The sequence below is a fragment of the Littorina saxatilis genome, linkage group LG7, assembly GCF_037325665.1.
Source record: "Littorina saxatilis isolate snail1 linkage group LG7, US_GU_Lsax_2.0, whole genome shotgun sequence".
Taxonomy (NCBI): domain Eukaryota; kingdom Metazoa; phylum Mollusca; class Gastropoda; order Littorinimorpha; family Littorinidae; genus Littorina; species Littorina saxatilis.
The window spans coordinates 13,365,175-13,378,780 of NC_090251.1; the positions used below are offsets into that span (position 1 = coordinate 13,365,175).

The 13,606-nt window shown below is 41.9% G+C and overlaps 2 protein-coding genes across 2 annotated transcripts in view; both read left to right on the plus strand.

Annotated features, from left to right (window-relative positions):
- LOC138970728 (endothelin-converting enzyme homolog) overlaps positions 1-13,606 on the plus strand; it is a 58,857-nt gene that overhangs the window by 26,665 nt on the left and 18,586 nt on the right. The window contains exons 4-7 of the mRNA XM_070343225.1: positions 7,525-7,590; positions 9,127-9,273; positions 10,984-11,073; positions 11,570-11,709. Coding sequence (XP_070199326.1) covers positions 7,525-7,590; positions 9,127-9,273; positions 10,984-11,073; positions 11,570-11,709 — 443 coding nt within the window. The remainder of the gene's footprint in view (positions 1-7,524; positions 7,591-9,126; positions 9,274-10,983; positions 11,074-11,569; positions 11,710-13,606) is intronic.
- The window catches only part of LOC138971942 (uncharacterized), an 8,918-nt gene continuing 7,880 nt past the window's right edge, over positions 12,569-13,606 (plus strand). Inside the window, exons 1-2 of the mRNA XM_070344788.1 lie at positions 12,569-12,790; positions 13,463-13,564. Coding sequence (XP_070200889.1) covers positions 12,569-12,790; positions 13,463-13,564 — 324 coding nt within the window. The remainder of the gene's footprint in view (positions 12,791-13,462; positions 13,565-13,606) is intronic.

Below are 13,606 nucleotides of genomic sequence, written 5' to 3' on the forward strand. Positions count from 1 at the left end.
TGATGACGTCATATCCGGCTTTTCGTGAAAGTTGAGGCGGCACTGTCACGCCCTCATTTTTCAACCAAATTGGTTGAAATTTTGGTCAAGTAATCTTCGACGAAGCCCGGACTTCGGTATTGCATTTCAGCTTGGTGGCTTAAAAATTAATTAATGACTTTGGTCATTAAAAATCTGAAAATTGTAAAAAAAAAAAAAAAATTTATAAAACGATCCAAATTTACGTTTATCTTATTTTCCATCATTTGATGATTCCAAAAACATATAAATATGTTATATTTGGATTAAAAACAAGCTCTGAAAATTAAATATATAAAAATTATTATCAAAATTAAATTTTTGAAATCAATTTAAAAACACTTTCCTCTTATTCCTTGTCGGTTCCTGATTCCAAAAACATATAGATATGATATGTTTGGATTAAAAACACGCTCAGAAAGTTAAAACAAAGAGAGGTACAGAAAAGCGTGCTATCCTTCTTAGCGCAACTACTACCCCGCTCTTCTTGTCAATTTCACTGCCTTTGCCATGAGCGGTGGACTGACGATGCTACGAGTATACGGTCTTGCTGAAAAATGGCATTGCGTTCAGTTTCATTCTGTGAGTTCGACAACTACTTGACTAAATATTGTATTTTCGCCTTACGCGACTTGTTTACTTTGACATTGTTATTATTGCGTATAAATGTTACGACCTACATCTCCGCTTTGTGACGTTTTTGTTGTTTTTGTTACAATCTGTGCTGCAAAACAAAAACGCAGAAAAACATGTTAAACGTTTAACAATTATAACGCTTCAGCTCTCTTCACTACGGGGTCTTCGCTCTACTTATCACAATCATGTTTATGTTATGGATTTATAGCTGTATTTGTTTTCTTTGTTTCCGTCACACTTTTGCGCTTGAAAGACGAAAGGCTGGAAAATATCTCCACACAATTGAAATAATGACGTTTCAATCGTGCAATTGTCAACGCTGTATTCGCTCTACTTTTTACAGGTTTGTTCCTTATGTTACGGCTCTTGTGTAAGACGCTGTGCGCTAGTTTATGACTTATGACACTGTACGTACGAATAACATTACACATTCAAAGTTCGTTCTGGCACTAAGGCACTGGCCGTCACGCCTCGACTGGTATGACCTGTTTAAAGTTCATCAAACCTATAAGACTTCTAATTTAGCATACGTTCGCCTACATGAGTAAAACGTTGAAACGCTTGTCAGAAATGAAGAAGATCGATTTCACGGATTATATAATGCATACCTGGGTTAGTTAATACAAAGTGGAAAGGAAAGAATAACAAACGGACAAACAAATACACAAACAAAAACCATTAGTGATTTACACATGCATCCGATCATCTATGCAAATACTTACGTTTATGCAACGCACAGATGCAGACGGAGATACACAAAAACACACAGGCACAGGCACACATACACTCAAACAGAGAGTGAGCGAGAGAGAGAGAGAGAAACACAGAGAGAGAGAGAGAGAGAGAGAGAGAGAGAGAGAGAGAGAGAGAGAGAGAGAGAGAGAGAGATAGAGAGAGCGAGAGAGAGAGAGAGAGAGAGAGAGATAGCGAGAGAGAGAGAGAGAGAGATAGAGAGATAGAGAGCGAAAGAGAGAGAGAGAGAGAGAGAGAGAGAGAGAGAGAGAGAGAGAGAGAGAGAGAGAGAGAGAGAGAGAGAGAGAGAGAGTGTGTGCTGTGTGCGTGTATGTGTGACCTTTTTAGCTTTTGCTTTTTTACGTGTATTTTTTTGTTATGTTTCCTCGTTTTCTTTTTCTTTTTATCCCAAACACCAGTTTACGTCTGTATTTATGTTCTTGTTTTTCCGCTATGGGTTACGCATCAGTTGATCGAGGTAGACTAGCTCCACGACTTGTGGACACGCGATATGTTGTTAATCTTCACTCACTGATATCTATTACAGCTGACTCAGAGAGACACGATTTGAAAATATCTACTAAGATCATGTTCCTCCGCTCACGCACCAACCATAACAAATCTGAATAGAATTTTAGACTCTGAGCAGAATCAAGACTTCTTATTTTCTTATTTTCTTCATTTCTGTATTGATGTAATTGATATTATTATTTACTTCGTGACAAAACAGAAGCTAGTACCAAACAAAGACAAGTCGCCGAGCATAAAACACATCTCAGTTGTTGGACAAAAATCCATACCACATTTTCCTTTTTAGATGGGGAAGGGGGTGGGGGGTGTCAATAATCTGGTTACAAATTGAATTGAAAAACCAACAAGCACATTATATTCAAAAGAACCAGTTAGAAATCACCTATCACGTTATAGAGTAAACTACTGAACCGATGTTTATGAAATTTTACATGAGAGTTCCTGGGTATGATATCCCCAGACGTTTTTTTCATTTTTTCGATAAATGTCTTTGATGACGTCATATCTGGCTTTTTGTAAAAGTTGAGGCGGTACTGTCACACCCTCATTTTTCAATAAAATTGATTGAAATGTTGGCCAAGCAATCTTCGACGAAGGCCGGACTTCGGTATTGCATTTCAGTTTGGTGGCTTAAAAATTAATTAATGACTTAAATTAAATTTTGTTTTAAATAAAACGATCCAAATTTACGTTCATCTTATTCTTCATCATTTCCTGATTTAAAAAAACATATAAATATGTTATATTCGGATTAAAAACAAGCTCTGAAAATTAAAAATATAAACATTGTGATCAAAATTAAATGTCCGAAATCGATTTAAAAACAATTCCATCTTATTTCTTGTCGGTTCCTGATTCCAAACACATATAGATATGATATGTTTGGATTAAAAACACGCTCAGAAAGTTAAAACGAAGAGAGGTACAGAAAAGCGTACTATGCAGCACAGCGAAACCACTACCGCGCTAAACAGGCTCGTCAGTTTCACTGCGTTTTGCACGAGCGGCGGACTACGGTCATTGTGAAAAAATGCAGTGCGTTCAGTTTCATTCCGTGAGTTCCACAGCTTGACTAAATGTTGTTATTTCGCCTTACGCGACTTGTTTTAAGACTTTCTGTTCAATAACTTTGTCAATGTACCTGCATTTTAAGGCTCCATCCCCCCTGTTTACCCCTGCCCCCTCCCCGATTTCAGTTCCCTACCGCTCCCCCCTCCAACTCCCCCTCCCACATACACACACACATACACACACACACACACACACACACACACACACACACACACACACACACACACACACACACACACACCCCTTTTAAGATGCTATTTTCTCAGACTTTTTGTTCATTAACTTTGTAAATGTTCCAGAATTTTAATGCTCCCCCCCCCCCCCCCCATGTTTACCCTGCCCCCTCCCCGATTTCGGATCCCTTACGCTTCCCCCCCCCCCCCCTAACCCCCCCCACCCCCTTGTTAAGATGCTGTTTTATCAGACTTTTTGTTCATAACCTTTGTAAATTTACCGGCATTTTAAGGCTCCCTTCTTTTTCTTTTTCTTTTTCTTTTTAGACCGGATTTTCTCCCCAAAACATAAGGGTCTTTAACTGGGAGTTTCTCCTGTAAACACTCTGGCTTTTACCTGTTTTTGGGTAAACAGCTGAAAGGAATTCGTATCTATCAGCTGAGGCGGAACTATCACGCTTGAATGACAAAGCGTGAATGACTAAGGTCCGCCAGTACCACGGGGAGAGATGACCCATTGTGACGATAAATCACGCTTCACTGAACCTGAACGGACTGTTTTGATAGGGGAGCAAAACCGAAGCGCGTCACCGCTTTAGTACTGCGACGGTTTTGTCGATATCGTCGTTCGTGTTGTCAGTACCAGTCATGAAACTGTTCACGTGCGTGTAGTAACTGCGTTGGTACGTGTGTACCAGGAATCAGGACTGATCAGGAACACACAGTATTTCCTTTCCTTATGCGATGAAACCTCTGTTTGAAAACCACCTTGTTTTCAAAGATGTTCTCTTCATAGCATCTCTAACTTCATCAATGTAAATCAGGAACACACAGCATTTTTTTTCCGTATGCAATGAAATCTCTATTTTAAGACCATTCGGTTTTGGGGGTTTTTCAAAGTTGTTTTTTCATATCATCTCTTGTTTTTCCCAAGTAAATCAGGAGCACACAGTATTTGTTTCCTTATACAACGACATCTCTGTTGTAAGACCATTTGTTTTCAGACCCTTCTTTTTTTTCTTTTTTTTTCTTTTTCACACGGAAGTTTTTTACTCATGCCAAATGTTTCATTACACAAAGAGTTTGTCTCTGAAATAGTGAAAACTGTGATTTTTTTTGATTTTTTAAATTTTATTTCACTTCACCTCATCTCGACTTATACAGTACTCACAATCTTCTAATGTACATTTCATTTTCCAATATACTATTCAAATCGTATCTATCACCATACTTATATTTACTAATACACATTTTTGAAATCAAAATAATTTTTAGACCCTTCTATTCATGTTATTGTTTTTGTATAAGAACACCTTGTTTTCAAAGTTGTTCTTCTTCATAGCATCTCTAACTTTACCAATATTAATCAGGAGCACACTAATCCAAAAACAAAGAGACTGCCAACGTTCCAAAATTCAGAATCAAAAAACAAGAAAGGTAGGTTGTTGGAACGTTTGTTATTGACAAAACAATACATTCACAGATATTTCGACCCAACGGTCTTTTAAGTGAACAGACAAACAAAATATTCACACGAAACTTGTCTTGATAGTTCTATCAGCTTACGTCCACCATTCGCTCGGCTTCCTGACGAGTGGACGTAAACCGATAAAACTATCAAGATAAGTTTCGTGTGAATATTTGTTTGTCTGTTCACTTAAAAGACCGTTGGGTCGAAATATCTGTGAATGTATTGGTTTAAACAAAATTTTATTCAGAATTTTTTCGCATGAACAGTTCCAAACACACAGCTAGGACACGCACTCAAGCAAATGCTTATATCACGTGACCAGAACAATACTAAATTACACACATTTTCGTAATGGTGGACATAACAACAATAAACCAGAAGAACAAATTGAAAGAATGGGGATGGGGAGCTAAATAGGAACAAAAGAATCTACAGAAGATAAAAAAGAAAAGGGAGGGAGAGGGGGAAGAAGGTACTAACAACCACAAGGAGAGACTAGGACGAAAGCGCATAGGAAGAGAGCATCAAGTCTAAGACATGCAACATGTAAATTCAAGTAAATGTAACAATTTTGTATGGAAGGCAGTAATTCGTTAACATATAAAATACGAGACAAACGATAATAATCATTACTTATACGCTGCTTATGTAATCAAATACGATAACACAGAGAGAGGCAGTGTGGATGTATTGCTTTGTCAATAGCAAACGTTCCAACAACCTACCTTTCTTGGTTTTTTTATTCAGGAGCACACAGCATTTCTTTTCCTTATGCAATGAAATCTCTGGTTTAAGCTTAAAGACCATCCGTTTTCAGATCCCCTCTGTCTTCAAACCGCCTTGTTTTCAAATTGTTCCTCTTCATAACATCTCTAGATTTACCCATGTGATGATAAGGCCAAAAAAAAAAAATTGTCTGTTTCTGGTAACATGGCTAAAAAAAATAGGGTCGGTAGGTCGGGATTTTTTTTTTTTTTTTTTTTTTTTTTTTTTTTTTACCCCCAAATGTAGACCAATAAAATTAACTTTAAAAATCGCGCAAAGAGACTGGATTCACTATACATAGAGACAAGACACTCAACACATTTACAAATCGTCAGCGGACTTTCGTTTTCACACGTTTTTGTTGTTCATTTTCTCACCCTGTCCTTTACCACCAAAAAATAAATAAAAATTTTTGAGTTTGGAAAAAAAAAGTTTAGGGTCGGCGCCGAAATTTAGGGTCGGTCGGGTGACCAGAAACAGACAATTTTTTTTTTTTTGGCCTAAGGCTCTTTTCTTCATAAAAACCTCTTTTTTAACCTGAGGTTTCTCTGCACTTGATATGCCTCTGACGAACGAGAAACAATTGCCCGTTCAAATTTAATTTCATTCTTAGTTCACTGTTGACGGGCGCAGTCGGTGGTGGTAAGACGTCGGCCTTCTAATCGGGAGGTCGTGAGTTCGAATCCCGGTCGCTGTCGCCTGGTGGGTTAAGAGTGGAGGATTTTCCGATCTCCCAGGTCAACTTATGTGCAGACCTGCTTGTGACTTAATTAACCCCCTTCGTGTGTACACGCAAGCACAAGACCAAGTGCGCACGGAAAAGATCCTGTAATCTATGTCAGAGTTCGATGGGTTATAGAAACACGAAAATACCCAGCATGCCTCCCGCGAAATCGGCGTATGCTGCCTGAATGACGGGGTAAAAACGGTCATACATGTAAAAATCCACTCGAGCTAAAAACATGAGTGAACGTGGGAGTCTAAGCCCATGAACAAAGAAGAAGAATAAGAAGAAGAACCTTTGACCCCGCGACCCACCCTGAACAGAAAAACAGAAGAAACTAGACCAACTCCGGAAATAACTGTATGGGTTGTGAAAGAGTGAGTTCCCTTGCTTTTGCTCGGACAAATATTGACGTGTGGTTCCTGTACACGTGTTTGAAACACACCCTCTCACTTGTGACTGGCCTGTAAGTGACATTATTTCCCACGTGACATTATTCCACACGTGATATTACTTCCTGCGCACGTGACATTGTAGGCCAGTCACTGGCGCGGATGTGCCTGTCTCAAACACGTGTACAGGAACCACATGTTGATATTTGTTCAAGAAAAAGCAAGGGTACTAACTCTTTCATAACCCATACAAACTCGAGTTATTTCCGAAAATCGTCTATCGCCTTCAAATTCCAAACCATTCATTGGTAAGCTCCTAGTCCCGCGAGAAGAAAAAAAAACCTCCTCAATTCCACACATATTTTTAATTTACAAACAGCGCCATCCCTTCTACCTTCTAACCACAGGAGCTTGTATCAAATCGCCGGTCGATCAATATTTACAGTCTACTACTACTATATACCACTACTATATACTACATATAGTAGTAGTATATAGTAGTAGTAGACTGTAATTAATGATCGACCGGCGATTTGATACAAGCTCCTGTGCTTCTAACAGCACTACCCCACAGTGACTACTCGTAAAAAGACATGTTGGTTTATACTGTTGCTATCGTTGTTGTTGTGTTTGTCTGTTTGTTGATGTTTAACAAAACGTATGTTTTTTAAACATTGTTGACAGGTAGATTTACATGTGTAAGACACATATCGATGGAATCAATTCATATTAATGGACTATACAGTGTTTCTAATTTGAATTATTTACAAGAGCCAGAACACGAACAATAACAACACTTTAGTGTCAATTAAAACGAGTACATTAAAATGGAAATTCGCCTTCGACGCCTCCGCCTGCCTCAGTTAACGATTGACGACACACGTTTTAGTCAGATTTAATTTGACATAAGAATAAGACAAAAATGCTATAGTTCTAATCACTGATTGTGCAGGTGTATGTTTTGTGGTTGCACATGTTTTCATGCAAGTTCTTTTTCTTCTTTTTTTTCAGATCGACTTGTCTGGAATTGGTATCCCGTACGGCTATTTCGTTGGAACTAATGACGAGTACTTGAAGGTGAGTGATGAGAGTTATTCACGTCGTTTTTGCTGGCTCCAATGTAGGGTCTCTCTCTCTCTCGCTCTCTTCCTCTCTCTCTCTCTCTCTCTCTCTCTCTCTCTCTCTCTCTCTCTCTCTTCCTCTCTCTCTCTCTCTCTCTCTCTCTCTCTCTCTCTCTTTCTCTCTCTCTCTGTCGCCCGCTCTCTCTCTCTCTCTCTGTCATTCTCTCTGTCATTCTCTCTGTCACACTCTCTCTCTCTCTTTCTCTATCTCTCTGTCTATGTCTCTCTCTCTCTTTCTCTCTGTCGCCCGCTCTCTCTCTCTCTCTCTGTCTCTCTCTCTCTCTGTCGCTCTCTCTCTCTCTGTCGCTTTCTCTCTCTCTTTCTCTATCTCTCTGTCTCTGTCTCTCTCTTTCTCTCTGTCGCCCGCTCTCTTTCTCTCTGTCGCCCTCTCTCTCTCTCTCTCTCTCTCTCTCTCTCTCTCTCTCTCTCTCTCTCTCTCTCTCTCTCTCTCTCTCTCTCTCTCACTCATTCAATCGGAACTTTTTAACTTTGACTACAAATGTGCGATAAAGTCACACTCCTGCTCGTGAAAGCAGTTCGCTTCACCATCTCAGATCTGGTCCGGCCTTTACATGGGAAAAAACATACTCCACTTGAACACTTACCAAGACATCAACACCCTGACTTCTTGACGAAGAGAGTGAGCATCAGGGGCGGATCACATCATTTTAAGGGGGGGGGGGGGGGGGGGGGGGGTTCCACATTTCTTTTAGCGACAATTCGACAACGCGAAGCGTTTAGTTGAGGGCGCGAAGCGTTCGAACCTCCTAGGCTAGGGGGGTCCGGGGGCATGCTCCCCCTGAAAATGTTGATAAAAACAAGGAAAATGAAGCAATCTGGTGCAATCTGAGAAGAAGAAGAAGAAGAAGAAGAAGAAGAAGAAGAAGAAGAAGAAGAAGAAGAAGAAGAAGAAGGATCAAAACAAGGGCAATTGACCGATCTGGTGCATCCTGAGCAAACAAATCGCTGACTATTTTTCAAAATCGTCACGTAGAAGACAAAGGCCGTGTCCTGGGGGGTTCGGGGACATCCTCCCCACCCCCCCCCGAAAAAGGTTGATAAAAATCAAGGAAAATGGAGCAATCTGGTGCAATCTGAGCCATGAGGTTTTGTTTATTTTCAATTTGTTAAAATATATTTTTTGTTTGTTTTCTCTTTTTTTCTTCTTTTGTCAGTTTAGGAAGGGGGGGGGGGGAGGGGGGATCCAGAAACCCCCCTTGGATTCGCCCCTGAGCATTATGTGTTGAATTACTTTTGAAAGATTTTGTGTCAGAATTAGTTTCGTAAATTGGCATCCGTGTCACATACATCAAATATTCCACATACACAAAAAGCTGGTCTGTCAACAAGCCACCAAACATCTTATATTGTCTGTCTGTCCAATGTAGGGTTAATAGTTGTGCTAGCGATGTGTAACAGGAGCAAAATGACTAATGGGTTTTGAATGTTAACTGCTGATGGTGTTAACGCTTGTGCTGACCTTGGTTAACAGGAGCTGACTGACTACAAGAAGTTCATGCGCACCGTGGGGGGCTACCTACTCCGGGACGCCAAGCTCAACATCACTGCCGCGGAGAAGAACTACCGCCTGGAGACCTTCGTCAACGACGCCTTTATGGTGGAGTCACAGCTTGCCGGGGTAGGTGCTTTCTTGTGTGTGTGGGGGGGGGGAGTGTGCGTGTGCCTGTGTGTGTGTGTGGGGTGGGGGTGCGCGGGTGTGTGCGTGTGTGTGTGGGGTGTGTGCGTGTGTGTGTGGGGTGTGTGTGTGTGTGTGTGTGTGTGTGTGTGTGTGTGTGTGTGTGTGTGTGTGTGTGTGTGACCTCCGTTGCATGCAGGCTGCTTCAACCCTTTCTATTTGGCCAACCCCCCCCCCCCCCACGTTTTTGTCAGACTGGTTTAGGTCTTAACAGGGAGGTTCCCCTGTACTGACTTTCATATTTCCATTATCCCTTACCTGGGAAAGCTAGCGGCAACACGAGTCGTTCTATCCGGGGGAGGAATGGCGGGGGAGGGGATAGTGCATAATGTATCAACCACCCGCAGTCACGGGTCTGCTGGTAGAACGACAGAGGTCTTTAACATGCAACGGGGGTGACACGGGGGTGGGACATGGATGCAGTTTCTGAGTCATCGCATAACTTATCGACCCGTGTCCGTCCCGGCCTGGATTCCAACCTGTGACCAGAGAATCACAATACCAATGGAGCTACAGGGGAACCCCCCTTTTAAGACCTCACAATCTGAGAAAAGATCAGGTCTTAAAAAGGAGGGACTCGTCTTAAAATGGGGGTAATTTTACAGAGGTTCTGAACACAAAGTCTGGGAAAACAAGGTCTTAAAAAGGAGGGAGTCTTAAAATGGGGGTAATTTTACAGAGGTTCTGAACACAAAGTCTGGGAAAACAAGGTCTTAAAAAGGAGGGAGTCTTCTTCTTCTTCTGCGTTCGTGGGCTGAAACTCCCACGTACACTACGTGTTTTTTGCACGAGTGGAATTTTACGTGTATGACCGTTTTTACCCCGCCATTTAGGCAGCCATGCGCCGATTTCGGGGGAAGCATGCTGGGTATTTTCGTGTTTCTATAACCCACCGAACTCTGACATGGATTACAGGATCTTTTTCGTGCGCACTTGGGTCTTGTGCTTGCGTGTACACACGGGGGTGTTCGGACACCGAGGAGAGTCTGCACACAAAGTTGACTCTGAGAAATAAATCTCTCGCCGAACGTGGGGACGAACTCACGCTGACAGCGGCCAACTGGATACAAATCCAGCGCGCTACCGACTGAGCTACATCCCCGCCCATAGAGAGTCTTCAATTGGGGGGTCTTAAAAGGGGGGGGGGGGGGGGGGTCTCACTGTACCCCGTCTTGATGTTGTTCTGTGTTGAGGTTAAAATTGTGTTGTGAATGCATGTGTCCACAGATGAAACTGTTTGCACAGATAGTTGATGTCAAAAAAAAAAACTCTCATGTAAAAATAAATGTGAATTCTGATGAAACTTGTTTACGAATTGAATTCCCTGACTGCCACAATTCGTGTTAGGTATACGTACTTTGGTATAGTCGAGAAATCAATCCTATGACAAGGGAAACAACCGATGAACATTTCGCTTTGATTGGCAGCAAGATGATTGCCTCCCCTGGAGACTATTTTCTCAGTTTTAGTGCATATGTTTCGAGACAGGGACTGTATGTTTTTCTTTTTTTATATATGCATAATTTTTTTTTAACTAAATTTTTTCATGCAGTCAAGGGTTTAATATATTTTTTGTAAAGGGTTTTGTGAAATAAGTGTGTTGACAACATTGACAACAAATAATTATTTTCATACCAATGGGTTTGTCTTCAGTTCAAGTCGATCGCAGAGGCCACACAGAATCCTCACGCGTCGGACAAACGCCTGACGCTGACCGACCTCAACAACTTGTCAGGAGGAGCGGTAAGTCACGCGGTCTTAACTCCGAAAGTCTTAAGTTCAAGGATATAAGTATGGCCAGCCGTTTTGGCCAACGGGTGACAGGTTTTCTTTTCTCGACGTACAGAGAAGGTTATGGTGAAAAGACTACATTATGTTTACTCATTCGATGAGTGTCGTTTTCCAAAATGTAAATGTGTGTATTGGTTTCAAAAGAAAGCGAGTCTCATCCTTTCTCCTAGATCTCAGTTTTACTTCACTTCAATACATGTGCATGTAATAAACAATTTTTTTTTAAAGCAAACAAACGCAAGCATGCTACCACCCCCCCCCCCCCCCCACACACACACACACACACAAACACACACACACGACCTGTCTGTTGATGGTTTACGAAACATGTCTGTTTAATCATGGTTGACAGGTAGATTTACATGTGTTAAAAACACATTTCCATGTCATGTATATTTCAATGGACAATAAAGTGCTTATCAGTTACACATGACACTGTTTCTTTCAGATCGACTGGGTCAAGCTGTTCACATACATGTTTGACATGTCCCCGGTCAACAGAAATACATACGTGGTGGTGCTGGAACAAGACTACATCACCAAGGTCACAAACTGGTTGAACAACATGGACAGTGGCAACAAATCCCGGTAAGCGGCGGAATTTGAAAGCGTGTGTATATATACATGATAGGGACTGTGGGGATAGACCGGTTTTAGGACAGGGGGTGGCAGGTATATGTGGGTGGGGGGGGGGGGGTCGTGTGTGTGTTTGTGTGTGTGTGTGTGTGTGTGGGTGGGTGGGTGCGTGTGTGTAAGTTAGTGTTTGTTGAGGAGATAACCAACACGTTACAGTGTTTGTGTGTATGTGTGTGTGTGTGTGTGTGTGTGTTGGGGTGTGTGTGTGTGTGTGTGTGTGTATGTGTGCGCGCGCGTGCGTGCATGAGTGTGTATGTGTATGTTTGAACGTGCCTACGTCTGTGTGTGTGTGTATGTGTATGTGTGTAAAATGTAGAGACTACAGAAATAGAAGGGTGGAGGATGGGTTAGGAACCTGTTCCTGACCTCCTTTAACATCCCGTATATCATCCGAATCCCCAACGACCTGGTGTGACGCATAGCATGGACACGTTGTACCCCTTTCGTATGTCCGAACGGTTTCTTTCTACGTCCTTCACCTCCCTGAACATGACCTTGACCTCTCTTAACCGGCCCTTGTGTCGTCAGAATGCTCAACAACTACCTGGTGTGGCGGATAGCATAGCTTCACGTTTACCTCTCTAAACAGTGCTTCTATCGATCTTTCATGGCTACGTCCTTGACCTCTCTGAAGATGAACATGACCTTGACCTCTCTTAACCCCTTGCCGTGTTGTCAGAATGCTCAACAACTACCTGATGTGGCGCATATAGGCTATCTCTCTAAACATGGCCTCTTTTGATAGTTTTTATTGCTTCGTCCTTGACTTCTCTGAAGATGAAAATGACCTTGACCAATTTATGTCGTCAGAATGCTCAACAACTACCTGGTGTGGCGCATGGCTCACCGCTACGTGCAGGACCTGGGCTGGGACTACGTGCACGCCAACCGCGAGATCTACGTGGACATGACGGGCGTGGCGGAGTTCCTCGGCACGTGGAAGTACTGCGTCAGGAAGATCGACACCGACATGAACGAGGCCTTGAGTGCTCTCTTCGTCAAGGATCACTTCTCGGACGCCAACAAGAGAGCGGTAAGTGAATCATAGTTCACACATGAGAATCTTCAGACTTTTGGCAGCTCTGTGCATTGCTCATTTGACTCAAAAAGAAAACATGACGCAAATTTTACGTTTCACGTCACAAATACAACATAGAATAATGATGTGATTGCCTGAACTTCTGATGCGTATTGGGGCCTTGAAATGCATCACGGAGAGCACCATACTCATCGTCACGCTCACAAGAAAAATACCTATCTCAGTCTTAGGCCTTTCTGTAGTGAAACTACAGGGGAAACTACTGGAAGAGTATCTATCATGTGTTGAGTAAAAACTCTCAGACCATCGGAAACCATTGCCACGGTAACGTAAGCAAAACTGCCGATCTCGTTTCTTGAGTTAGGCACTTTTTCTTTATGATAAAGGAAGACTTGTTTTGAGAATGTCAAAGTATGCAAAAGCTCTTTGTGGGTTGCTATGCAGTTTTGCTGATTGAAAATGTTGCTGTCAGCTCTTTATCTCACGTTTATCCAGCTGCCACAACTCGAGATAGGCAGTTTGAAACTTATACCAAAAATGAGATTGGCAGATTGTTCAGAAACCAAAATTCATTTTAGCGTTTTTCTCAAAACTTAAAAAAAATGACATAGGCAATTATCTTATGAGCGTGACGTCATGTTCTTTATTTTGTGTGTTGTGCTTCAGGCCCATGAAATAACGAACTATATCAAGAAGGCCATGTCAGAAAGTCTGAAGAGTACCTTCCATTGGATGTCGCCCGATACAAGACTACTTGCTCAGAAGAAGGTATGTGTACATGTGTTGGGGGGGGGGGGGGGGGGGGGGGGG